The sequence below is a fragment of the Neovison vison genome, chromosome 10 (assembly GCF_020171115.1).
Source record: "Neovison vison isolate M4711 chromosome 10, ASM_NN_V1, whole genome shotgun sequence".
NCBI lineage: Eukaryota > Metazoa > Chordata > Mammalia > Carnivora > Mustelidae > Neogale > Neogale vison.
Window position 1 is genome coordinate 44,305,414 of NC_058100.1, and position 27,152 is coordinate 44,332,565.

General features: G+C 41.7%; 2 protein-coding genes across 9 annotated transcripts in view; one reads left to right on the top strand and one right to left on the bottom strand.

Moving 5' to 3' along the window:
- The window catches only part of SPATA45 (spermatogenesis associated 45), a 39,414-nt gene extending 35,276 nt beyond the window's left edge, over window positions 1-4,138 (bottom strand). For 4 of the 6 annotated variants that reach the window (XM_044267159.1, XM_044267161.1, XM_044267156.1 and 1 more), the window contains exon 1: window positions 3,856-4,137. The gene's annotated coding sequence lies outside the window, so the exon portion shown is untranslated. Of the gene's footprint in view, window positions 1-3,830 lie in introns of all 6 variants that reach the window. The other 2 variants (XM_044267157.1, XM_044267158.1) reach the window with 2 other exon arrangements.
- A 604-nt stretch (window positions 4,139-4,742) lies between these two features.
- The window catches only part of FLVCR1 (FLVCR heme transporter 1), a 37,450-nt gene continuing 15,040 nt past the window's right edge, over window positions 4,743-27,152 (top strand). For all 3 annotated transcript variants that reach the window (XR_006386628.1, XR_006386629.1, XM_044267165.1), the window contains exons 1-8: window positions 4,743-5,495; window positions 9,587-9,731; window positions 15,747-15,887; window positions 23,109-23,176; window positions 23,980-24,083; window positions 24,833-24,943; window positions 25,665-25,770; window positions 25,978-26,089. Coding sequence is in view for 1 of the 3 variants with exons in the window: in XM_044267165.1 (XP_044123100.1) it covers window positions 4,758-5,495; window positions 9,587-9,731; window positions 15,747-15,887; window positions 23,109-23,176; window positions 23,980-24,083; window positions 24,833-24,943; window positions 25,665-25,770; window positions 25,978-26,089 (1,525 nt within the window). In the remaining 2 variants the exon portion in view is untranslated. The remainder of the gene's footprint in view (window positions 5,496-9,586; window positions 9,732-15,746; window positions 15,888-23,108; window positions 23,177-23,979; window positions 24,084-24,832; window positions 24,944-25,664; window positions 25,771-25,977; window positions 26,090-27,152) is intronic.

A 27,152-nucleotide genomic window follows, 5' to 3' on the forward strand; every position in this document is an offset into this window, starting at 1 on the left:
TAATAGTCAGAAGAGGATGATAGCTCTAGGGGCTCCAATCATAGAGATCGACTTAGGAAGGGAATGAAGGTGACCTGGACCACAGAGAATGGGTGGGATCTGGCTAAATTAAGGGAAGACGGAGAGATCATGAGTCAGATTGCATGATAAACACAAACGTGGCATAGTAGAGGCCTGGAGAGGACTGATATGGTGTGATTTCCTCTTCCTTGTGCTAGTCCTCCTCTGCTGTTGGTATGGCCTCCAGTCTGCATACTCTATTAGCACCCTCACACTCCCAGGCCTGGGAATCAGGAATTTGTCTTGCCAATACATACCAACTACCATGCTCATGTGTTTTTGTAATTTATAGTAAGAACACTACAACTGGCTTTCTCAACAAAGTTTCTTGCACAGAGCTTCTCAAACCTTGGGACTTTCCTGGGATGATTTCCTTGCATTATTAATGAAATAACTTTTGGAACATACCTAGGGATGGGTTGGTTGCCAGAGGAACCAACAAATTGATGAAAGCATTGGAACTTTCAGTCCCCCACCCCATCCCTTCCATTTGGTTTCTTTGTAAGAACTCAAGAAGCAAGACAAAAATACACAGAAGGGAAAACCCTGTGATTATTTTCTATGAATGTTAGACACACACACACACACACACACACACACACAATATGTCTGGATGGGGAAAATAACACAGGGAGGATTCTGATTTCCAGCCTCCTCTATTCCTCTATTCCCCAACTTAATCTCTACAAGAGCAGAGATCTGGCCACTCAGGTGGACAGAGCACAGTAATAGTGGTGGAAGCTGAAGTCAAGTTGCTAAAGTCTACCCCCTTCCCCAAGAAACACAGTGGATTCTACATCTAGTAGCATGGTTCTGGTTTGCATCTTATCCTCTTAGGTTGCAGGAAACCTTTGCTCAGGAACAGCCACATCACTCTTGATAGCATCTTGGACCTTGGTTCCTGGATGCCATCCAGATATCATATTGCTGAACTGTTACTTATTCAAATCTCTCTCAGATGTGGCATTCCACACCCATAATGCAGCTCGGCCTCCTCTCAACTCCCAGCCAAGTGATGCTCCCTGTACTGTCCTCTCTGGCAGGGAAAGGTTTATGGTTTATACCTCCAAACATATGACATAAAGTATGATTCATACCTAAACTGGTTAATAAGTATCTACTATTGAAGTACTACAAAGGGATACTGCTGAGTTTTCCCCTTTCTGTACTCCATTATTTCCTCATTGAACTTTGTCAAACGAAGCCTATGAATTTCGTCTAATCCTTTCTTTGGAAATATCTTATTTTACTTTTCATATATCATAGAAACTTAAAGTCAAAAATCTTAAAACTCACATAGTTGAATTTTCTTTCTTTACTTTTTTAAAGATATATTAATTTGAGCGGGGAGGGGCAGTGGGAGAGGAAGAGAGAATCCTCAAGCAGACTCCCCACTGAGTCTGGGTGTGGAGCTCCAAGCAGGGCTTGATCCCATGACCCCAAGATCATGACATGAGCTGAAGCCAAGAGTCAGATGCTCAACCGAATGCACCAGCCAGGTGCCCCACATTGTTCAATTTTCTATGGGATTCAGGCATCCTATCCATAACACACCTGATCCAACACAGATAACATCTGTTGTCTGGATATCGTCTGTTCAACTGCTGACTACCTCTGATAAGAAATCTGCCTCTTGCTAGGCCAAGGGTCGTTAGTATATGCCACCATATGCTATGCTTTCAGGGCATCCTCAGAGTTCTCTCTGGGAAGGGCTCTACAATCAAAATTTCACTCTGAGAGAGCTTGGAGTAACTCCAGGACAATGCAAGCAAGCTTCAATAGGCAGGATGGGGTCAAATATAACATGAGAACAAGATAGAACTCTGAGGACAGACATGAATTGATGGACAATGGCTTTAAGTAACATTTATGGAGTATATTACTGATTACTGTAGTTCAGAGGTCAGGCACTATTTAAGCACTTTGTACTTACTAGCCATTTATTTCTCACAATAATTTCATGAAGAATACTGTCTCTATTTTCTAGCTGCAGAAACTGAGGCACAGAGTAACTGATTCAAAGTCATGCAGCTGGTAAGTGAAAGAACTAGGATTTGAATCCAGGCCAACTGGATCTGGAGCCTGGACCCTAACCCCTATATAAGCTATCTTAAGAATGCCCGGACCATGTGCCAGGCACCATTCACTCATTTATTCCTCACAATAGCAATGTACTATTATGAAACAGCTAAGCAACTTGCCCAAGGTTGGGCAGCTAGAGAGTACTAAAGTGGGGACGCAAATTCAGGTAACCTGTCTCTAGATATGCTCTTCTCCACTACTCTAAACCCCTTTCATGCTACGCTCCACGTAAGTGGTGACAGAATCAGACACAGAACTGTGCCATAGGCAGGGAAGGCAAGTGACAAAGTGGACAAGCACAGAATAGGTACCAGCTGGTGAAAATGTGTAGGGAAATTAGATACTGACTGTTATCCAGGATACCCAGAGGGCTCTCAATCCCATCTTTCTTGCTAAGGACTAGAGAAGGCACATTATCTTTAGACAGAAAGAAGAAGCCTACACAATCAGAAAGAATGGCCTTGCAGAAGTACATTCAGGAAGCCGCCTCTGTGCAGAGAGGGAAGTTATGTTCAGATGTAATAGAAGACAGTCGCCAACACACACTGGCTAATGGGGAAATGAACCTAATATAACCTGCCAGTTTCTTCTTTCAGGAAGGGGGTGGGAGGTTTGCAGAGATCTGAATGATCACTGTGACTATATGGAATGGAGGTATGACAGGGCAAGCGAAGAAAGGGCCATTTAAAATTGTACCCACTGGATTCCCCTTCTAAACAGCTTTTCTGTGAACTATGTAGAAAGTTTCATGCTACATGAACTATTTAAAAAATCCCTCTGAATGTTGAACAATACGTTGTGCTGTATATTGAGCAATGCAATTAGTATCTTTTTCAGAGACCCATAAAATAAACTTCTTAACTAAGACTGAAGTCCTTTGGAGGCCACATTTGGTTGTTTGTTCATTCAGAGAATACAGCTTAATACTCTGAAATACTATCTAAATCAATGTTTAGAAAATCATATTTGCAGGGGAAATTCGCATGTTTTTAAAAAAAGGAATGGATGCATTTACAAAGCAAGTAATTATTTAAAATATTCAATAATAATTCAATGCTTGTTCGCTGCAGTCATTTAAGAAATAGCAATAAATTTTCACAGAGTTTGTTTTTGCCCTCATAGAGTTTACCTTCTGGTGGGGAGGGAGAAAATAACCAGGAAAAAAAAAATAAGTAAAATACAGGACATTTCAGATAGTGGTAAGCACTAAGAAGAAGAATTAAGAAGGGAAGGGGACTAAGCAGGAGGGGGGGCATGTGGCAATTTATATAGGGTGGCCAAGGAAGACATCAAAGTGCACGTATTCCTTAAAGTTTAGGATTACGTAGTATTTCACCTATACGGAGCTGTATCCGATATATATATGTGAGGCATATATCGGATATACCTCACCAAAACAATAATATTAGGAGGCATTAAAAAGATGTAGAGCGTTTTAGGCTTCTAAATGGCAGCACTTTTAAAGATTAAACCCATAGTTAGATCCTACGGGTTTCGATTTCACTTTAAAAATGAGTATTTGGAATCTTTCCGCTGGTTTTTTTTTCCAAATAAGTTTCCTAAGTAGCAGCAGGCGGCACATTTTCTCTAGAAGACGCTCAAGGCTGCATACACGTGCTCTCGAGAGCAGGACCGGCTTCATTGATTCCCCGGGGCACCAGTGTCTGGAACATACACAAGTTTGGTACCTGGAGTCCCCGGAGCCCAGTGTACCTGCGCGTCCAGTAAACCGAGCTGCGGGAGGGGGTGCGAGGGAGAACCTTGAGTCACAGGGTCCGCTCGGGCACAGCCGTGGGCCCCGCCGGCCTCCGTCATCAGCGGGGCGGGGGATTCCACTTCACCGGGGGCAGACTGCTGACGAAATCGACGTGGGCTGAGCGCATTCTGGTGTTTTTCCTCTGCCGAGGCGGCACGAATTTCTGCAGTGGGGTCCTGTCTGCTCTAAAGGCGGGGTCGGATCCTGACGGACAGCTGTGCTGGGCCGAGGCCAAACTCGTCCCCGGCCTGCGCGTGGACCCCGCCCTCGCGGAGCCCCTCCGGGTGAGGAGCGCGACGCGCACCTCTTTGTCTCCCGCGTTTCTCCCGCCCCCTCGTTCCCAGTTCCGAGGGGCCGAGGTGCCCCGGCCGCCTCCGGCCCTGCCCTCCCGCTCACCCTCCCCACCCCCTCCGCATCCCCTCCCGCCCTCTTCCCACGTTGGCGACTCTCGGCAGCTGCATCTTTCCGCGGCAGCGAACGCGCGGCCTTAACCTTCCAGTCCCGCCTTCCTCCTCTCCACCCCGCAAATTTGCTCCCGCCTCATCCCTGACAGAAGCACCCCGATTGGCTCTCGCGCCGGGGAAAGACGCCCGCTGATTGGTCGGGTGACGCTCTTGGGGCGGGGCCTGGAGCAGGGTGACCGCAGGCCTGGAGGCGCGCGAGGGCAGCTATTTCGCCCGCGGCCTCCGGTAGCGCCGGCTGGGTTTCGTGGGTCGCACCCAGGCTCACCCGGCCAGGGAAAGGGTTGCATGAGCGGTGGTCCAAAGGGTTGGGGTTGGGGTGCCGGGAGGGCCTCGGGTCCTGGGCGGGGGAGTGCGGGGAGGGGGAGGAGGGCCGCGGCGCGGGGAAGCGCAGGGACATGGCACAGCTGGACGATGAGGAGGGGGCAGCGGTGGCACCCGGGCACCCGCCCGCGAACGGATACCTCCTGGTCCCGGGGGGCGAGCCCCTCGGAAAGCTAAGCGCCGAGCCGCAGAACGGGCTCAAAGCCGGCTGCCTGACCCTGAATGGAGTGTCTCGGGACAGCCTCGCGGCCGCCGCTCAGTCCCTCGGCGGGCCTCAGACTCCGCTGGCTCCAGAGGAGGAGACCCAGACACGGCTGCTGCCCACGGGCCCCGGGGAGGAGACCCCCGGGGCCGAGGGTTCCCGGGTGCCCCAGACGGCGCTCTCTGCGCGGCGCTTTGTGGTGCTGCTGATCTTCAGCCTGTACTCGCTGGTGAACGCCTTTCAGTGGATCCAGTACAGCATCATCAGCAATGTCTTTGAGGGCTTCTATGGCGTCTCCTCTCTGCACATCGACTGGCTGTCCATGGTGTACATGCTGGCCTACGTGCCCCTCATCTTTCCGGCCACGTGGCTGCTGGACACCAGAGGCCTGCGGCTCACCGCCCTGCTGGGCTCCGGCCTCAACTGCCTGGGCGCCTGGATCAAGTGCGCCAGTGTCCAGCAGCATCTCTTCTGGGTCACCATGCTGGGTCAGTGTCTCTGCTCCGTGGCCCAGGTGTTCATCCTCGGCTTGCCCTCCCGCATCGCCTCCGTGTGGTTTGGCCCCAAGGAGGTATCCACAGCTTGTGCCACCGGCGTGCTAGGCAATCAGGTAAGAACTAGAGTGACACAGGAAAACCGGATCGTTAAAGGACCAGATCAAAGCGTAGGCCGCGTGAGCTAGGCATATGGATGGGACCCTCCGGAGGCGGTTGTGTGTTAAGCGCAGGGAAGGAGATGGGTCTTGGATTAGAGAGGGTATTTATTTGTAAGGACAGAACTTCGAAACCAGTTTGAAGTGAGCACCTTGTCATCTTGCTTTGAGAATTACCTGTAAAATAACTGAACTGACCCATATATCCCTAACATCATAGAAAACTTGTCAGTGTAATAATCAGTGAGACTGAAGTAGGTATTTTTGCTGTCCTCAGTGTATTCCTTGTAGAAGGAAGGTGTTGGATTCCGGGAAGTTTTTCTCCTTTTGAGTGATCAATGTGAACAGCTCCTGTTTTATTTTATTTTGGCTTGTTTTACTTACGTATTTATTTTTCTAAAGTTTATTTATCTTTTGTAGTACTCCCTACACCCAAGGTGGGGCTGGAACTCATGACCCTGAGATCAAGAGTTGCACACTCTTCCGACTGAGTCAGCCAGGCTCCCTTCCTGTTTAAATTCATATGTTAGCAATCAGCAGAGTGCCTGGTACAAACAGTTACAAATGACAGCTAAATAAATGTTACGGTGGTAAAGACCTCTCACAACATTACGGAGTCCAATTCCAATTTTTAACAGTAAAAAAATGCAAGTCAGATCACAGATCATGGAACCCATTCTAAAAGGGTGGCTTATTTTGCCAATTCCCCCTTAAAGGGCTTCCAGTCCTTCTAACCTAACACCATAGGTTTAAATTCCAATAGCATTACTAAGTAGAATGGGGTGTGTGTGTGTTGTAATTGCAGATTGATTCTTTCATTGTCATTTAAAATTTGCATAATGGAGCCCTGTGATACTTTATGTACATTATGTTGAGTATTCATTCAGCTTGAGGAGAATGTAGTTAAAAACCTATATACCATGAACTTCACCTCTCTCTATGCCTATATTCCTACATGCTATGTAACAAAAGAATGTTACTCTCTTACTTCCAATCTAACACTTGTTTCAAGATCACATAAGATTTACCTAAAATCCATAAAAAGACTAGCTCTACGTGTTTATTACTTTATGTTTATCTTCTTTGTCTAAAAGTGCAAAGGAAAGGGTAGTTTGAACTGTAGTTGTTGTGTATTCAAAATAATTTATAACTGATATTTTAGTTGGTTGCTTCCATATGTTTAGATAGGAACTCTTATTTAAAGTATTTTTCATTTACAAAATTATATTCCATATTCATACTTCATTGAGCATGACAGAAGTATTATTAACTCCATATCTGTGGATTATCTGTTTATGGATAATAAATGGAAATGTCTTCTCAAGGCAGATTTCCCTCTGACGTTCAGCACACCTCTGCCTTCTTCGCACATTCTCCCTACGTGTTCTCGTCCTTCCCAGGCTGCAGTAGCTGTGCACCTGTTCATGGCCCTCATTTTCAGCCTAAATTATGGAGTGATCATTTATATTAATATTCAACAGTACTGAGCATTCACCAAGAACCTGGCACCATGCTAAGTATTTTGCATGCACTGTGTCCTTGAATTTAATAATTTAAGGTAGGAACCATTAGTCTCTCCATTTTATAGATACAGAAACAGACTTGAAGGGATGACTTTATTTTCCAGAAGCCACACAGCTAACTGGTGGCAGCATTCACAGCCAAGTCTGTCTGATTCCTGCATCCTGGCTTTTCACTGTCCGTCTCTACTGCCAGGTCTCTAACCTGAGAGACCCTTTAAAAACATGGATCAGATCCTGTTCTCTTTTGCTCTGCTTTGGACTCACCAGTGATTTCCCATAGTACTTAAAATCTAAACTCTTCACTCCGCGTTACAGAACCTTATACTAACATGTCTTCTTCGGCTCCTTAAACAACACTAAGCTTGAATTTTGCATGAGGGCCTTTGCAGAAGCATTCTCTCTGCCTGGGATGTTCTTCCTCCTAGGATCACATTATTACATCCTTACCATCACTCAACTCTCGTTTAAATTCATTTTAAATGATCATTTTGTGGCCTTTCTTGAGGATCCCAGTCACTCTCTTATCACATCATTATACTATCTCCATTCGGCACTTATCACTGTCTGATGTATTTATGCTTATATATTAATTGTTACTACTCATTTCCCATCCCCACCATTAGATTGTAAGTTTCATGGAAATAGGCATGTGGTCTGAATGTATACAGTTGTCTCACCAGCACTTAACACAGTGCCCAGCACATTATAGATTCTCCATAAAAATTTGTTGAATAAATGGATGAGCTTCAGACTCATGTAGATACGGGCTAGCTGAATACTTCCCTGTGACCCCGCCCATCCAAATTTACCTCATCTCCTTGCTTAGTTCTCCGCATTTCTACTGCCACTATCTTAGCTTTGGCCAGCGGCAGCCCTTAGACATTACTGGCTGATTTTCCTATCTGCAGCTCTTTTCTCTTTCCCTGTTACTCTCCACATCCATCCACTGTGGTCTTTCTAATGTGCAGATCTGTCCAGGACACGCCCTGCTACTCTGCAGTGGCTTCTGTTGCCCGAAGGATAAAATTCAAACTCTCTAATGAGACCACGGGAGACCCTTTGGATCTGCCTCCTCTCAACTCCCAGCTTCCCCTCTCCACATCCCCCCAATCCTCACATCCACATTCTTTCTCTGCTCTGAGGGAAATTGTCCGCTACTTCCAGCTTCTCACAAGGTCATGCTCTCCTCCTTCCTTTGTACATGATATTCCCTTGGCTGGGAACATGCAGATTTCACGTGGCGAACTCCAGTTGCTTTTTCAGATCTTTGCTCCAGAAAGTTTTCCTGAACCCCAAGTCTATACAAAGTGGTCCTTCAAAGTAGTTTCTTAGCTAGGGTGACCATATGTTCAGTTAGCCAGGGATAATCCAGGTGTAGAGCTAACTATTCATTTAGTCCCTTTCACTCTGAATAGTGTTCTCATTGGGATGATAGATCCCATGATCATCGCAGGCTTTGTGCCCTCTACCTCTCCATCACTGTACTTACCACACTGTCTTGTAATCACCTGTTTAATGGTCTCTATCCTGCTTTTTGTAAAGGAGCAAATGAAGTGTTTGGTGACTCTTAGTATCTCTCTCATCCTCCTTTTGGAAACCAGTCTAGGGCCCTTCCTCCTCATCTCCATCCCTGAAAGAATCTGCTATCTTTCTCTATTGAGCGCCTTTCATTTTATTTCTTTCATTGTGATTATCCTATCCAACCTTGTGTTTTTCTTACTAAGGCAAAATTCACATAACATAGTATTAACCATCTTAAATTATAGCGCAGTGGCATTTAGTACATTCACCGTATTGTACAACCATCCCTCTATCTAGATCGAAAACATTTTCATTTACCCTAAGAAGACCCAATACCCATCTTCTGAACTTTACTCTGCATATTCTTTTTTTTTTTTTTTTAAAGATTTTATTTATTTATTTGACAGGCAGAGATCACAAGTAGGCAGAGAGGCAGGCAGAGAGAGAGGAGGAAGCAGGCTCCCTGCCGAGCAGAAAGCCCAATGCGGGTCTCGATCCCAGGACGCTGGGATCATGACCTGAGCCAAAGGCAGAGGCTTTAACCCACTGAGCCACACAGGCGCCCCTGATCTGCATATTCTTACTCCTCTTTTTGATTGTAAGCATCGAAAGTGTAAGAACGGTATCTTACCCATCCTTACAGCAGAATCATTCAAATAGTGGGAGTTTGTTGAATAGGGAAGGCATGTGTCAGCAACTACCCTTTAACAGTACAGTAGTGAAAAAAACCAACAAAACATTAGAACGTGGTGTTGTTGGTTTTTTAAAATAATTATGTATTTGGGTAATCTCTACACGCAGTGTGGGGCTCAAACTCATGACCCCGAGATCAGGAGTCTCACGCTTCTCCAACTGAGCCAGCCCAGCACCCCAGAACATGGTGCTTTAGAATGTACATCTTACACCTTCAATACACAAGCTGTCCTCTCTAAGCTGTATTAATTGCCAGTATGTCCTTTTTTCTCTTATTAATAGTAGCTATTAACAGGATTGTTTACTTTTCAGCTTGGAACTGCTGTTGGCTTTTTGCTACCACCAGTTTTAGTGCCCAACACACAGAATGACACAGATCTGCTGGCTTGTAATATCAGTACCATGTTTTATGGGACGTCATCCATCGCCACGTTTTTATGTCTTTTAACAGTAATTGGTAAGCAAATTATTTTCCCTTTTGCTTAAAGAGATAAATGCATGGCCAACATATGGAAATCAAAATAGCTGACCCTGAACATTTTCATGATAATATCTCGAATGCCATTTGCTTGTTTCATTCTTGCTGTTGCACTTGTTCAGATAATGAATGCTACATCCCTAGGGATATGTTATGGTCAGCTACCATCTACTTTAATATCGTAAAGGGTTTGAAGACTAATTCATCTGATTTCTGTCCCTACTAACTGTTCTTCCCGGATAACCGTGGTTTCCAACATGCCACCTGCCTCCCGTTTGCATCTTCCTCTGCATTTTCTGCGGCTTATGCTAACAAACCCAGGAACAAATTCTGGCCATGCTTTGAAATGATGCAAAGAGGCTGCAACCTTTTTTTTCTTTTTTAATGAGAAATCCTTCCAAGGATCCCTATTTTAACAATTAACTGGATCTGAACATGTTGACCAGTGAACGATCCTGGGCAGTGGCAAGCTGTTCAGCAGAGCCTCACACTGGCCACTGCCTGCTTGTTGGGCCACCCCAGCAAAGCTCTGCTGTCACCACTCGTCCCTGAGTCCTCTCGTCGGGGCCTGTCTCTTGAAGCAGTCGGTCCAAATCAGCTGCAAGCAGCCATCATCAGTTTGGAAGAAGGTTTGGGAAGGTCTGCTTTTTAAAGTTTATTTTTAATGGGAAAAAATTTTGCTTGCAGGGAGGACAGGTTTTTTTCCGGAATGTTTGATAGTATAACTGTAATATTGCCCTTTGGGCACTCAGGATATCTTAACTTGATTTGAGGAAGAAAGCAACTTTAAAGTTGAAAGATCATCTTTTAATCATTAATGTTTACCTTAAATTGCATTATAGCTGGAGTTTTAAAATTTATAAGGTTAATTTTCACCATGGCTGTAATAGTAATGAAAAATTCAAATTTTGTGATCTCTAAATCACAAAGGTTTCAAAGGCATGTAGATGGAAGACTGTTTTGGTAGAGACTGCCTTCATAGATGAACTGCCCATACATTTAATTTACCTTCAGATAATGAAAAAAAAATTCTCTTGGTAGCATATAAAGTATTCTGATATGCCACATCTCCTCATGGTTGGTTTTTTATGTTTCAGTTAGGGATTGACATTTTTGCTGTGTATAGACTACTGAAAAAGGACAAATCATCCCTGTACTACTTCAGCAGTTTAAAAAAGCTTTAAAAGAAATCTGCAGTTGACCCCTGAACAACATGGGTTTGAACTGCACATGTCCATTTATACGTGGGTTTTTTATAGTACTGTAAAAGTACAGTATTTTCTCTTCCTTATGACTTTCTTTTTTTTTTTTTAAGATTTTATTTATTTATTTGACAGAGAAATCACAAGTAGGCAGAGAGGCAGACAGAGAGAGTGGGAAACAGGCTCCCTGCTGAGCAGAGAACCCAATGCAGGGCTTGATCCCAGGACCCTGAGATCATGACCCAAGCCAACGGCAAAGGCTTTAACCCACTGAGCTACCCAAGCATGCCCCTCCTTATTACTTCCTTAGTAACATTTTCTTTTCTCTAGCTTACTTTATTTATTTTTTTTTAAGATTTTATTTATTTATTTGACAGAGAGAGATCACAAGTAGGCAGAGAGGCAGGCAGAGAGAGAGAGAGAGGAGGAAGTAGGCTCCCCGCTGAGCAGAGAGCCAGATGCGGGACTCTATCCCAGGATCCTGAGATCATGACCTGAGCCGAAGGCAGCGGCTTAACCCACTGAGCCACCCAGGTGCCCTCTAGCTTACTTTATTTTGAGAATACAGTGTGTAACACATATAGCGTACAAAATATGTGTCAATCAGCTATGTTATCGGTAAGGCTTGTGGTCAACAGTAGGCCGTTAGTTGTTAAGTTTTTGGAGAGTCAAAAGTTATATATGAATTTTCAGCTGTAGGGGATTGGTGCCCCTAACCCCCATGTTGTTTAAGGGTCAACTCTATGTTTTTTAAAAATAAACTCTTAAGTCTACTTCTCCAGTAGCCATATTTGATTTGCTAGATAATATGTGGTTTGTATATATTTTGCATAAATGGATCCTCATTAGCAGTAGGGATTATTAACATGTAAAATCCTCCTTCCTGCGATTGCTTGTGTATCTTCACATCAATTCTGGTTTTCCTTTTTTTATTGTCTTTTCATTGCTTTATCACTTTGGAAGAAATGAGATTCTATATAAGAATCTATATAAGAATTCTATAATTCTATATAAGAATTCTACATAAGAAATGAGGTCCTATATAAGATATCTCTACATGTGAAATTATATACATGACACATATGTGTTTAAGCATTTCTATAGGGGATGCTACAACTATAAGATTTTTATTTCTTAAAGGAAGGGGACAGAAAGGCATTCATAATAGGCTTGATGTTTGACCTAGCACCTATGTTATTTGAGAAATTAAAGGAGATATATACATGTACATTATTACTTACTTATGCTCTCATAGCTTCTGAATAGTCAGTGAAGATGGAGCAGGGAAGAAAGGGCTCACTGTCAAGTTTTGCTTGTAATCTTAGCCATAGGATACCAAGCATAGTATAAAAGCAAGAAAATATACAGTTGTGACATGAATGTCTTGGGTTGAAAAGCATGACGTTTATTTATTTATTTATTTTTATTATTTTATTTTAAGATTTTTTTTTTAATTATTTATTCAACAGAGAGATAAAGAGCACAAGTTGGCACAGCGGCAGGCAGAGGGAGAGGGAGAAGCTAAGCAGAGAGCCTGATGCGGGGCTCAATCCCATGACCTGGGATCATGACCTGAGCCAAAGGCAGCAGCTTAACCGACCAAGCCATCCAAGTGCCCCGAAAATTATGACATTTAAACAAAAATATTTATCTGTTTTCCTGATTCTCAAATACTTGCTTATTGAAGAAGATAGGGATTATTTTAAAAATCCCTACTTAAAGGCCCTTAATTACTAAAAGACAATCCAACTTCCTTCTAAATACTTCCCATAAATACTTTGGAAGCCCAACCAAATTTTACAAAGTAATTTGGCTTTGCTGTTGCTTTTCAGCAATGTGTCGTGTACTAAACTGGTATTCAGCAGTCTTTCAGAAATACTATCTTGAGGCTTATGTCACGTAACACTGTTGCCCTCCCTCATGGAGCGTACTCACGAATGTAGCATTTCTAGGAATCAATCTAAACCTTCCACCAAATCTCACACTAATACCACATTCTTCATACCCTAACCGATTGTGGCCTATAGCATTTGGTGGTTTGGTAAGTACCAAACACGTTTGGCACACTCGATGCTGTACCATCTAATCCTCATAGGCATAGGAGGATGGTACTAATATCATTCCCATTTGGTAGAAAATTTGGTAGGAAAGTAGGACACAGCATTGAAGTGAATGTAATCTATCCATGGTCACAGTGAATACTGAAGAAGAAATTTGAGTCTAGGTACCCTAACTCCATATTTAAGATGTTATATATAAAAATATGTCATTTTAATTTTTATTTAGTCTTATTTTTATTCAAGTTTAAATTTCTCTTGTGTAAGTGGTAATGCTGTTGTGTATGAAAGCTGTCCTTGTGTAGGAGGGCAGTAAATTCTGTCACTTAACTCAAGTGTGCAAATTAAAATGCTTACCTTCCTGATTCACTAACATGAGTGGATGAGAGAAACCAGAAGTAAAGTCAATCAAAATATTTAACGTTTAGGTACTTAAACACATGCGTATATAACATATATGTACAATTCTACTTTTGATTCTTATATTCAGGGTATTTATAGATAGGCTGCTGTTGTAAACATTTAACAGAAATATGTTTTACTTAGTCTGTAAGATTTTTCAGTATGTGAGATAAAGTCTCTGACTTTTGAAAGTAGGTATTTCTGGGGCACCTGGGTGGCTCAGTCAGTTAAGCATCTGACTTCCACTTAGGTCATGATCTCAGAGTCCTGGGATCAAGCCCCATGTTGGGCTCTATGCTCAAAGGGAGTCTACTTCTCCCTTTCTCTCTCCCCCTACTTGTGCTCTCTCTCTCAAATAAGTAATTAGATCTTTTTAAAGAAAAAAAGTAGTCCTGAAAATGACACTGTATTCTGTATAGCATTCAATAATTACAAGATTTTGCATATATTATATCACATAATCCCCATAAGAACTCGTTGTTTCCCTTTTATGTATGAGAAAGCTATAGTAGAGAGGCAGGAATTGACTTCTTCTGAGTTACACAAAGATATGAGGCAGAGCCACTATTCAAACCTATATGTATCTTGTACTAAGTTCATATATGGAATGTCTGCTTGGGGGACAAATAATGAAATCAAAAGATAATGTTATTATCTAGTTCCAGAAAGTACAAGTAGTCCTCAGCACAGTAGATTTCCTTCTTATCCTTCATGGGAGAAAGAGTTTGAAGGTGGTGCCCCAAAATCCTTTGGCTACTTTGGAGACCAACTGCTTGAATGGTATTAATATTTTTTAAAGGATTTTATTTATTTATTTGACAGACAGAGATCACAAGTAGGCAGAGAGGCAGGCAGAGAGAAGAAGGGAAGCAGGCTTTCTGCCGAGCAGAGAGCCCGATGGGCAGGGCTCGATCCCAGGACCCTGGGATCATGACCTGAGCCGAAGTCAGAGGCTTTAACCCAGTGAGCCACCCAGGTGATCCTATTATTATTATTATTATTATTATTATTATTAATGTAAGCTCTCTGCCCAGTGTGGGGCTTGAACTTATGACCTCAAGATCAAGAGTTGCATGCTCTACCAACTCAGCCAGCCAGAGGCCCCCGTAGTTAATTATTTTATTGGCATACAGTTTTAAGTGGGAAGAAGAAAGAAGAAGTCTACCGCTTTTTAGTTTCAAAGGAAAGAAAAAGCCATATTTCATCTTTCGAAGGAAGCAACGCAAAGTAAACAGAGTCCTAGACCAGTGGTTTTATGTTCCTGTTTCTTTTTCTTCCTATAGACTGAAACCCAACTTTAGTGTATTGTGTAGCTGATAGATACGAGCCTAATTTTGTTCAACAGGGCAGATGACTACCTGAAACCAAATGCTATCACATCTTCAGAAAATAAATTCAGCGGAGCTGAAGACTAATCCGAATTGTTTTCTCTTTGTATTTGAATTCAAATCTGAGCCATTTATACTTACTTTGCGAGTAAATAAGAACCTAGTAAGAGATTGACGACTCACCAAATCCCCATGACTACCTTGTAAGCATGGTTTTTACATTCTGAAACTTTGTTTTATAACCTAGTGACTTGTGTATTACCACGGTTAGGAAAAAGAGATATCTCTTAACTAGGACCCAAAGAGACTTTCAGGGAAGGACCACAGGCGTCCTCAACAGGACGTCCTCAACAGCAAGGAACAGATAGTGTGAACAGAAGAAAAGAGATTGTAACAACTTTAACAGTTTATGTCTACCAGTCTTCTGATACAAGGACATTCAAAAACAAATATTTATGAGTATGTACCCTCTTGAATTACTTATGACACCTGTAAAAATAGAAGTCTGTTTTAGTTTGATGCATTTTCAGTATATCCTAATTAATCGATGTTTCAGTGAGCTCTGCTCCCATGAATCCACATGGACCTTTTCGGTTCTTAGAGGTGTAATTATTGTATCAAATATTAGAAGAAAACAGATACTAACTCAAGACAGTCCTCGAAAAGGTCAGTAACATATTGGTTTGCTTATATCAGATGTTACTTGTAGTTACAAATTGAAGTAAGTTTAGAAATGGAATTGTTGAATACTACTAGAATATAAATTAATCTTGCTTAACTGAGTGGGCAAGGTTGTGACATATTACTGATGGTTTTGCAGTTATGTGAATTGGCCAGATCTCCGAGTTGGAGTCCGTTTCAGAAGACTGGGAGGATATTCTTCAGAAATTAATGAAAATGAAAGGCACGATCTATGACTTTAACTACCTCTTTAAGCTTAAATGGATTTAGTTTGCTCAGTAAGGAAGACCATGTATTTAATTACCTTTCCATGTGTGTTTCCAGCATTCAAAGAAAAACCTCAGTATCCACCAAGCCAGGCGCAAGCAGTTCTTCAAAAAAGCCCCTGTGCTGAGTACTCCTATAAGAAATCAATAAGGAACCTATTTAAAAACATTTCTTTTGTCCTTCTGTTGATCACTTACGGTAAGTGGTTTTCTTTTACTTTCTTTGATTTCTGTATAAAACTGAGCATTGTAGGGGTGCCTGGGTGGCTCAGTTGGTTAAGCGGCTGCCTTCGACTCAGGTCATGATCCCGGAGTCTAGGGATCGAGTCCCGCATCAGGCTCCCAGCTCTATGGGGAGTCTGCTTGTCCCTCTGACCTTCTCCCCTCTCATGCTCTCTCTCACTGTCTCCCTCTCTCTCTCTCAAATAAATAAATAAAAATCTTTGAAAACAAAACTGAGCATTGTAGATTCTTTTCATTTAATCTAGTGGTTTGAGCTTTAATTAATGAGATAGGTTTGTTAACTACAAAAATAATGATGGCATAGTCATAAACTTAAATTTTGAACTAAAAGCAAAAACTTCAAGATGGATTTTCTTCATAATTTCTTAACCTAATTTCTTAATAATTTCTTGATCTAATTTCTTTTCTTTTCTTTTTAAAGATTTTTTTTTTTTTTTTTTTTTTTTGACAGAGACATAGCGAGAAAGGGAACACAAGCAGAGGGAGTGGGAGAGGGAGGAGCAGGCTTCCCGCTGAGCAGGGAGCCTGATGTGGGACCTGATCCCAGAACCCTGGGATCTGAACCTGAGCCAAAGGCAGATGCTTAATGACTGAGCCACCCAGGCACCCCTTAATCTAATTTCTTATGTTTTAATTTTTTTTAAGATTTTATTTATTTATTTGACAGACAGAGATCACAAGTAGGCAGAAAGGAAGGCGGGGGCGGGGGAAGAAGGCTCCCTGCTGAGCAGAGAGCCCGACGTGGGGCTCGATCCCAGGACCCTGGGATCATGACCTGAGCCGAAGGCAGAGGCTTTAACCCACTGAGCCACCCAAGTGCCCCTTCTTATGTTTTTAAAATAAAATATAGTAGATCTCAAACAGACAAGCACTGTCTTCTTTTTTGAGTTTTCACTGAGTATTTTAAGTCCTTTATGAACTGCCTTAATCGTGGGAAATGTCATCAGTAATCCCTTTCCCTGCCTGTGTGCAAAGTGGCATCTATTTTGACTACTCAGGGTCAATACTAGACATTCATGCGATCACCTTAACCAGTTCAAACTTGAAAAACAATTATTATTTTTTTAATTAATTAATTAATTTATTTTAATAAACATGTAATGTATTTTTGTCCCCAGGGGCACAGGTCTGTGAATCACCAGGTCTACGCATTTCACAGCACTCGTCATAACAATAACCCTTTCCAATGTCCATAGAAAAACAATTCTTATCCTTCTAGATATTTCAGGGTAACTGACGGATATTCACCCTGACGCTGTAGCTTTGACTGCAGACACCATCCCATTTGGTTCCCTTCGGAGTTTGCTGACAGTTTGTTTTTTATATCAACACCATTTATAAGAGCTGCCAACACCCCCTATTTCTGTCTTACTTGTCTTCAGAAGTCACTCTCCACTGTTTTTTCTCTTTTTGACAGCTATTTGGGAGTGTGTACCGTAGTTACATAACTGTTGTACGAGTCGTAATAAATTATGCCCTGACCTAAACTCTCACTCACAACTTTCATCAGGATTACTTCATCTTCTTCTCCTTTTTTTCTTTTTCAGTGAAAATAGTTGAGCACAAAAGTAGAACATTTAATATAGTGAATTCCTATGCCCTGATCATCATCCAGCTGTAATTACCAACATTTCGCTATTCTTGCTCTATCTCTTCCCTCTACCTTTTTCCTAAAATTTTTCTTGCCTGGAATATTTTTCTTTTTTAAGATTTTATTTATTTGGGGGCCCCTGGGTGGCTCATTGGGTTAAGCCTCTGCCTTGGGCTCAGGTCATGATCTCAGGGTCCTGGGATTGAGCCCTGCATCGGGCTCTCTGCCCAGCAGGGAGCCTGCTTCCTCTTCTCTCTCTGCCTGCCTCTGTGCCTGCTTGTGATCTCTGTCTGTCAAATAAATAAATAAAATCTTTTTTTTTTTAAAAAAAAAGCACATCTTTTTTTTTAAAAGATTTTATTTATTTATTTGACAGAGAGAGAGAGATTACAGTAGGCAGAGAGGCAGGCAGAGGGGGAGGGGGAAGCAGGCTCCCCACTGAGTAGAGAGCCTGATGGGGGGCTGGATCCCAGGACCCTGAGATTATGACCTGAGCCCAAGGCAGAGGCTTAACCCACTGAGCCACCCAGGGGCCCCTTCCCTGGAATATTTTTAAGTTAATCCCGGATGCTATATCCTATCCCCATTAAATATTAAATATTTCAGAATGCCATAGTGCCTTTTCTTAATTTTATGGTTACCTCCACTGGTTAGCTTAAACCAAAAACACATAACTAGGAAGTAAAGAAAATAACAGTGGGTGATTATTATCTGTAAGAGCAAATTCATTTTTGTAGCCTGTGGTTTAAGGAAGAAAGATTCCTACCCTCCTTCTCTTCTCACTGTCTCCTGAGATAAGACTTTCTTTGAGCCAATTTATAACCAGCCTCTTGTCACAGACACAAACACACACACACACACACACACACACACACACACACGTGCCTCCACGGCTCATAGGCCATAAATTCTAGTCTCTGTAATTTTGTGCCATTATTCCTTTTACCTGAAATGTGCTCCTTTTTTTCCCTTAAGCAGTCCTACAAGAGCTGGCTTAATGTTTGCCTCACTTACTTTCTAATATAAATAATTAAATCTTTAAAAAAAAAAAAAAAAGGCAGGAAGAAGGCATTGAGAAACACTGTGGAGAGTTTGGTAATATTCCCCAGGAGAGTTGGAAAATGTTCTCAAGCTTTTTTTCTTCACTGAAGGGGTAGCTAGTTAGGGATTATGGTTTTAAATGAGTGAGTCACATCACACCTTTTGACGGGGCCCCTGTCTCCCTCCATGACTGGTATTATATATAAAGTTGGAGCAGACTTGCACCTGGAATAGTCTGGATAGGGACTATATTCCTAGGACAGGTTTTCAGGATTATATACAGTGTCCCAAACTTAGGAACCAAAGAGTCTAAGACAACATTTTCTTGTGATGAGGCTGTTTGGAGAGAACGTGTACCTTCGCTCTGCCACTTGTGCTATTTGCGATCTGAAATGCAGACAAATAATCTAGGCTCAGATAACAGTATTTCTTGCTCTTACGATCCTCTATCCTGACTTTCGCTATCTTTACTCCGTCTGGAATAGATCCAAGATCCGTGGAAGGTGCAGCACAGGGAAGTACCCTCAGGCCAGTCTTCCTGGGCCTCCCCAGGCTAACCACGCTGGGACCCTCTATGTATCGGAGCTCAGTGGGAAGTGAGCAGCAAAAGCCAGTTACTCAGGGTCCTTCGATAGGATCTTTACACAGCTCTATGTCTCATCCTGCAATCTCCCATTTCAACAGGGCTTGTAAGGGAACTTGACCAATGGTCAAATTCCTGAGAGAGAAGTAAGGGCCAAGGACGACAAAGATAATGTCAGTGAAGAACAAGGTGAAGGACACATCTCAGACAGCAGGATGTATAAAGCGGTGGTAATTAAGATGCCGGGTATAGTCTAGGGATAGACTATTCTGTTACTAGAACAGAGCAGAGATCCCAGTGACCTGCTCTCTGTATGCATGTACAGGCCGGTTTGTATGATGGCCGTGAAGTTTTGCTAACGAAGATTCTCAGTGGCCAAACACGTCAAAAATTCAGTTATTATCAGTGCTGCGTGTTCAGGGCAAGTTGACAGCAAGGTGCTGCTCCCCAGAGTTGACTCAGGGATCCAGAATGACATCTTGGCACGCGCTGATAGGATCACTAGGGCAGCAAGTGGGACAGGTCACTTTCGCTCACATTGAAAGTCATGTGGCCATGGCCCTGAGTGTCTGGAAGGAGAAAAACTAGAATGCAACGATCCTCTCGTTCCTAGTGTCACTTTCTCTGGTTTCAGCGACCTGGTCACTCTGGTTTCAGCTCCCCGACTGGCACAGTCAGGGAGCACATGCTCCTCCTTCTGACCTGTCGCAGGGGGTCAGCACAAGCCTCACCCCGCGTCACACGGTTTAGGCCATTCACCCCACTTCATCTCATCATGTAGGTACTTCGTCATCTCACATCATCACAATTAAAAGAAAAATACAGTATGATAAGATTTTGAGAGAGAAAGAGAGAGAGACCACACTTACCTAACTTCTATTACTGCATTTTGTTGTAGTTTTTCTGTTTTATTATTGTTGTTGATCTCTACCGTGCCTGATTTATAATTAAACTTTACCACATGGATGTATATATGTATATACAGGAAAAAACATGGTATTTGTAGGGTTTGGTACTATCTGCAGTTTCAGGCATCCTCTGGGCGACTTGGAACAAATCCCTTACAGGTAAGAGGGGACTGCTGTATTCGCAAACAGCTCCAAAGACCAGAACGTTCATATATGAAAACTAGGTGTTTTGTATAAGAGAAACCATCTAGTAAATTGTCCTGGGATAATTGATTATCCATCTGGGATATGGGGAAAAAAATTAGCTCTCTATAGCATAGCATGAAAAAAATGAATTGCAATGGATTAAAGACCAAAGGGTGAAAATTAGAACTTTCAAGTTCTAAGAAAGGAAATTGGCTTTCATATTCTTAAAAGAATTTCTTGGGATGCCTGGGTGGCTCAGTCAGTTAAGCGTCTGCCATAGGCTCGGGCCAGGATCCCCCAGTCCTGAGATTGATCCCCATGTTGGGCTCCCTGCTCAGCAGAGGGATCTGCTTCTCCCTCTCCCTCAGCCCCTCCCCCTGCTTGTGCTCTCTCTCTCTCTCTCTCTCTCTCACTCATTCTCTCTTAAATAACTAAATAAAACCTTTTTTTTTTTTTTTTTAAGAAAGAATTTCTTAATATAACAAAGAGAAGGGATGCCTGGCTGGCTCAGTCGATAGAGCCTATGACTCTTAATCTTGGGGTTGAGACTTCAAGTCCCACATTGGATGTAGAGATTACTTAAAAATAAAGTCTTAATAAATAAACAAAACACACATAAACCCTAAAGGAAAAGATTGGTAAATATGATTAAATTAAGATAATGGTCTTTTAGAGGTCCCTGGGTGGCTTAGTCACTTAAGCATCTGATTCTTGATTTCACAACTCAGGTCATGATCTCAGGGTCATGAGATCAAGCCCCCTGTGGGGCTCACACCAGGCATAGGGCCCACTTAAGAGTCTCTCTAACTCTCTCCCTATGCCCCTTCCCACCCTGTATGCACATTCTCTCTCTCTCAAAAAAAAGTTAATGATCTTTTCTAAAAAAACACCATAAACAGTGAAAAGGCAGGACATAGACTATGAGAAAATGTGGTGCATATAACCAACAAAGGCTTAGTACCTACACTCTAGAAATAACTCCTAAGTTAAGTAAGAAAAGGGCAAAGAAGTTAAGGAAACCAGAAAGCATTTTTGTGTTTGCATATGGCTCATATATGATGCTGAACCTTACTACTTACTACGTAATCAAGGAAATGCCAGTCAAAACCAGAGTAAGACACAGTACACGTGCATTCAGATTGGCAAAGAAAATTTGTTTTAGTTTGATAAAAACATATATGGCAAGAATGTGAGGTAAAGGAATTCTGCTGGTAGTGTAGACCAGTACAACTATTTTGAAGAACAATTTGACTATACCCAGAAACAGATGTTCTACCCCTAGGTGTATACTTAGAGAAACCCTTGTATACAATAACAAAAACATAATATTCATTGCAGTATCGTCTTAAATAGTGAAAAACTAGAAAAAGTCTTAAGTGTCTATTGACTGGCCAGGAGATAATTAAATTGAAGTATATTCACATAATGGACTATCCTATAGTGGAGAAAATTAATGAACTAGAATTTAAAGTATTGACTCAGATAAATCTCAAAACGGTAATATTGAATGATAAGAGCAAGCTACAGATAGATACAAATAATATATTTATATAAAGTTCAGTCACATGCAAAATCATTCTAATTGTTATTTAGAGTTACACATATATTATAATATCTAAAATGATAAGCACTGGGGGACCTGGGTGGCTCAGTCATGCGTCTGACTCTGTTTTGGCTCAGGTCATGATCTCAGGGTCCTAAGATCAAGCCCTGGGTTAGGCTCCCCATTCAGTGGGGAGTCTGTGCCCTCCCCCCGCTCCTACCCACTTGCGTGCTGTCTCTAAAATCAACAAATAAATCTTTTTTATTTTTAAGATTTTATTTATTTGGGGCGCCTGGGTGGCTCAGTGGGTTAAGCCTCTGCCTTTGGCTCAGGTCATGATCTCAGGGTCTTGGGATCGAGCCCTGCATCAGGCTCTCTGCTCAGCAGGGAGCCTGCTTCCCTCTCTCTCTGCCTGCCTCTCTGCCTACTTGTGATCTCTCTGTCAAATAAATAAATAAAATCTTTTTTTTTTTTTAATTTTATTTATTTGACAGAGAGGGAACACTAGCAGGGTCAGTGGGAGAGGGAGAAGCGGACTCCCTGCTGAGCAGGGAGCCCGGTCTGGCTCAATCCCAGGACCCTGGGATCATGACCTGAGCTGAAGACAGATGCTTAACCCCCTGAGCCACTCAGGTGCCCTGCAAATCAATAAATAATCTTTTTTTAAAAAAGTAAATAAAATAAAATGATAAGCACTAACATGAGGATCAGTGTTACCTCTGAGAAAGAGGTACATTGTTTTCTATGCTTGAAATATTTAATAATAAAGAAAGAAAGAATAAACTTAAGTCTCACTAGATTAAGAGGCTTACCTAAAGTCCTACAAACGTGCCAGAAATCAGCGGGATTCAAACCCAGTCACATGCTTTCTGATAACTGTTTTTTATTTTTCCTTTTTAAATATTCTCTAATTAATATTTTCTTACCAGTCACCTTGAAGTCGCGAATGCAGGGGTGAGGTCTCTGAGGCAGGGTTTCGGTCTCATGAATGAACATTCATGAGCTTGGGTACGTTGTAGGAGCTCAGTGAACAATCCGTTCAGGGCTTCATGGCTGTGTACAGTGTTCTGCACACACACAGGAGTTACGGTTGGCACATCTGAGTCTAAATAATAATAAATGGTGTAATGACAGAATTTTGCCATTGTAATCTCTAGTAAGTTCAGATGTTAAATTGATCATTCCATCGTCTGAAAGGGAATGGCAAGAATTTTTCATTTTCTCTGGCAGCTGTGTGAGAAACGTGTTCTATATTCACTCTCGTCCCAGAGTACTCATATCATCTAGTAAATGGTACATTTATAATTTCCCGTTTATTATTGTAGGTATCATAACAGGAGCATTTTACTCAGTCTCAACATTATTAAATCAAATGATACTGACATATTATAAGGTGAGTTTCTGTCTGTACTGTGTCATGCCCCTGGCCAAGAGTGTTTCTTAAACAATGTCATTCCTGTCAGCATGATCATAAGATTAAAGATTTATTGGGGTGTGGCTCACTCGGTGGAACGTGCGACTCTTGATCTCAGGATCGTAGGTTCAAGCTCCACGTGGGATTACTTAAAAATAAAATCTTAAAAAAAGACTTATGACCTTGTTGCTTTAAAAGAGTCTCATTTGTTTTAATTGAGAATATGTTTAATCCAATTTATAAAACACACAAAATGGAAAGTGGAACGTATGATTGCTGTGACAATACCCAAGTCTTTTTCAGTACTTTTTAAAAGAAATGTGACTGGTTATATGGGAAAAAAACAAATAATTTTAAGGGAAACCAACCCAAATATAAAGAAGTAAATATTAAGCTGTGACCTGTCTTTGCTTTTGAAAACAGAAAGCAGTTGTAATATAAAAAAACTATCAGATTAATCTGCTTCTCAGACTTCTGTGAATTACATGAGAATTCTAACAAAAATCATTGCACTTTCTAACCATGGAGGTTCAAGAAAAATTTCTTTTATTTCTCCCACATTTTAGGTATTCTTTTTTTTCTGGTTTGAAAACAGAATGTACTTGATATGTGCTTTACCAGCCCCCCAACCCCTTCGCCCTAACAGATGTACTAAATTTCCTACTATATTGTATGCTTAATTTTATCTGATTATCTCCATTGACTGTGCAAGGTATGAGAGTGTGAAAGATCTATCTGAATTAGAAGTATCTGATTAACTTCTTATGAAACATTTCTTAAAGGGAGAAGAAATCAATGCTGGAAGGATTGGGCTAACATTGGTAGTGGCTGGAATGGTGGGCTCTATTCTTTGTGGCTTGTGGCTAGATCATACCAAAACATACAAGTAAGTGATAGTAGATAAATGTATGGCATACAACCTAGGGTATTTGGGGTTTAATGGAAACTTTGCTTCTTATTTTAAGAAATTTTAAAAGTGTTATTATTGGGGCGCCTGGGTGGCTCAGTGGGCTAAAGCCTCTGCCTTCAGCTCAGGTCATGATCTCAGGGTCTTGGGATCGAGCCCCACATTGGGCTCTCTGCTCAGCAAGGAGCCTGCTTACCCCCTCCCCCCACCTGCCTCTCTGCCTACTTGTGATCTCTGTCAAATAAATACATATTAAAAAAAAAAAAAGAACATAACAGGCTAAAATAGATGTCCTACGCCCAATAGATGTCTGTCATGTGACAGTTATATAGATTCTAAGTTGATAAGGGAATTTGGAAGTAGAGACAATGTTGTAAGCCACAGTGGTTAGGAAAGAGCGTTTGGAAGAGGTGGAATTTGAACTCAGTCTTGAGCTACAGACAGGAAACTCTCCCACTTGGTGGCACAAAGGTGATTGCATCCACATGAATATTCCTTCCTGTCTGAACATTGGATATGGTGTGAGTTTTGTCGGTTGCTGCTGCTGAATCTTAAATGTAAGCTTTAAAGTCCATGCTTTGGTGGAAACATCCTCCATACAAGGGAACCCGAATCTTGAAAACCAAGGAACTGATTATTCCTCTATGCACAGAGCAATAGTTAGCGACGTGATTTTTATATACCTAGGAAAATCCGGCAAAATACTAACAATTTTGTTTTTGTTCTAGACAGACTACTCTGATAGTTTACATTTTGTCTTTTTTGGGAATGGTTGTATTTACTTTCACGTTGGACCTTGGATACATTATTGTCGTGTTTGTTACTGGAGGGATACTCGGGTAAGCATCGTGTGTGTGTGCGTGCGCACGTGTGTGTATGTAAGAGGAATGATAGCATGCTGTTACAACTCTGAAGTATTACTATTGTGGTTGTAAATTTTTAGTTCATTCAAATGTCTTGTAATATTTTAAACTTTAAAGAATCTATCTGGGTGGTTCAGTGGGTTAAGCCTCTGCCTTCAGCTCAGATCATGATCTCAGGGTCCTGGGATCGAGCCCCACGTTGGGCTCTCTGCTCAGCGGGGAGCCTGCTTCCCCTCTCCCTCAGCCTGCCTCTCTGCCTACTTGTCATCTCGCTCTCTCTCTCTCTCTCTGTCAAATAAATAAATAAATAAGAACCTATCCTGTGCACGTAAATGCATAATTATTTAGAAATAAAGAAAAAGTAGTTAAAAAAATTTTTTTGGTATATATGATAAGTGAAAAATGGAAAAGTCTTTCTCAGTCCAGGTGCCTTTATTTAGTTAGAAAGACAATTGACTTCATAAATTAGAGGTAAATCTTTCTCACAAAAAGAAAAACTTAGGAACTGCTTTATTTCTCAGTTCTTCTGTCGTTGGGCTGATTGGTGAATAATAATAGGGTCTTACTTTCATATGTTAAGTTCCGAATATTCGGTTATCTGATCACTAGAATAGGCCTGAGAACTGGAATGATTGCCTCGATATGTGATACTATCCCTCAGGTAATTATTTCTATAATTCTGGATTTATTTTCCTAGTTTCTTCATGACCGGTTACCTCCCATTGGGTTTTGAATTTGCTGTTGAAATCACTTACCCTGAATCTGAAGGTACTTCCTCTGGTCTTCTTAATGCTTCAGCCCAGGTAAACCTCTGATTTCTTAAGTTTCAGATAATTAGTTTGCTGACTATTCTAGTGGATAGCAAGTTTAAAAATTGTTTCTGTTTGAAAAATTCTGCCTTTTAGTGTTTCTAGAAGCTAAGTCATATGAATAAAATAGGAAGAGTTCTGGGAAAAACATTGCACTGGTTTCAAAGAAGCAAATTTAACCAGTATTTCCTCTTATTTTAGATATTTGGAATTTTGTTCACATTGGCTCAAGGAAAGCTCACATCAGACTATGGTCCTAAGGCAGGGAACATTTTCCTTTGTATTTGGATGTTTCTAGGCATCATTTTAACAGGTAAATTAGGCATTTTCCCAGCAAACGTGCTTATGTTATATTGTCTTTATATTTAATTTTCGTGCCTGTTTGTTCTCAATGGCTTGGCAGAACTCAAGGGGAAAAACAGAGATATAAAACAGGATATTGTCTTTTCTAAGGATATAAATCTACTAATTCATTTTTCAGATTTTAACTTCAATACGGTTACTATGCATAAAAAACCAAACCATTGTATTAAGAATCGGTGAAGATTCTGGAGTGGGCAGACCTGGCTGTGTGACTTTCTGGCTGTGTGACTTTGAACAAGTTACTTCACCTCTCAGATCCTCCTTTTCTCCCTCATATAGCAGGGTATTGAAAAGCCTACCCTAGAGGGTTGCTACCCAGATTGACTGAGCTGGTTCATGAAAAGCTCCTGGCATCGTGTCTGGCACCTAGAATGTGCCTTCACGTCAGCAGTTACCATGGTGTGTGGTGGTGGAAACAGCACATGGAATGGTTAGCCAGTTCTTACCCTGGTTAGGGATAATCGGAGTCGACATGGTCAAGAACGAGAGTAGAGCCCAGCCTGCCCAATCGCTAGAGAAGGGGCACAGAAAAGGGCTTTTATCTGTATTTTGTCTGGGTGCACTAGCGTAAAAGTGGATTTAGAAGCAAAGCTCAACGTCCAGCAGTGTTTCTACACCCGTGTTGTTTCTCCTGTCGGCTCACTTGGCTGATTTCTTTCTGCATTCCTTTGCCCTATTCAGATGGCAGTGTAAACTCTTCCCTACAGTGTACACGGTGCTGAACAACCAAGCCACACATCCTGCCTCCTCCCCTAGTACTTGATGCTCCAGTGATCCCAAACTACCTCGGGGGCCAGATTCTTGGCCGTTCTACTCCCGTTTTGCATTCTTGGCATGTACTGTTTCCTGCCTGCCCAGAGTGCCTTCCTCTCCTTATCTGCTTGACAAGTTCCTACTCATTTTTCAAGTTTCAGTTCAAATGTGTCTCCTCTGGCAAGCCTTCTGTGATTTTCTCCGGACAGACAGAGGCATTTTTTTTCTCTTTTGCTCCCACTGTACCTTCTACGTAATCC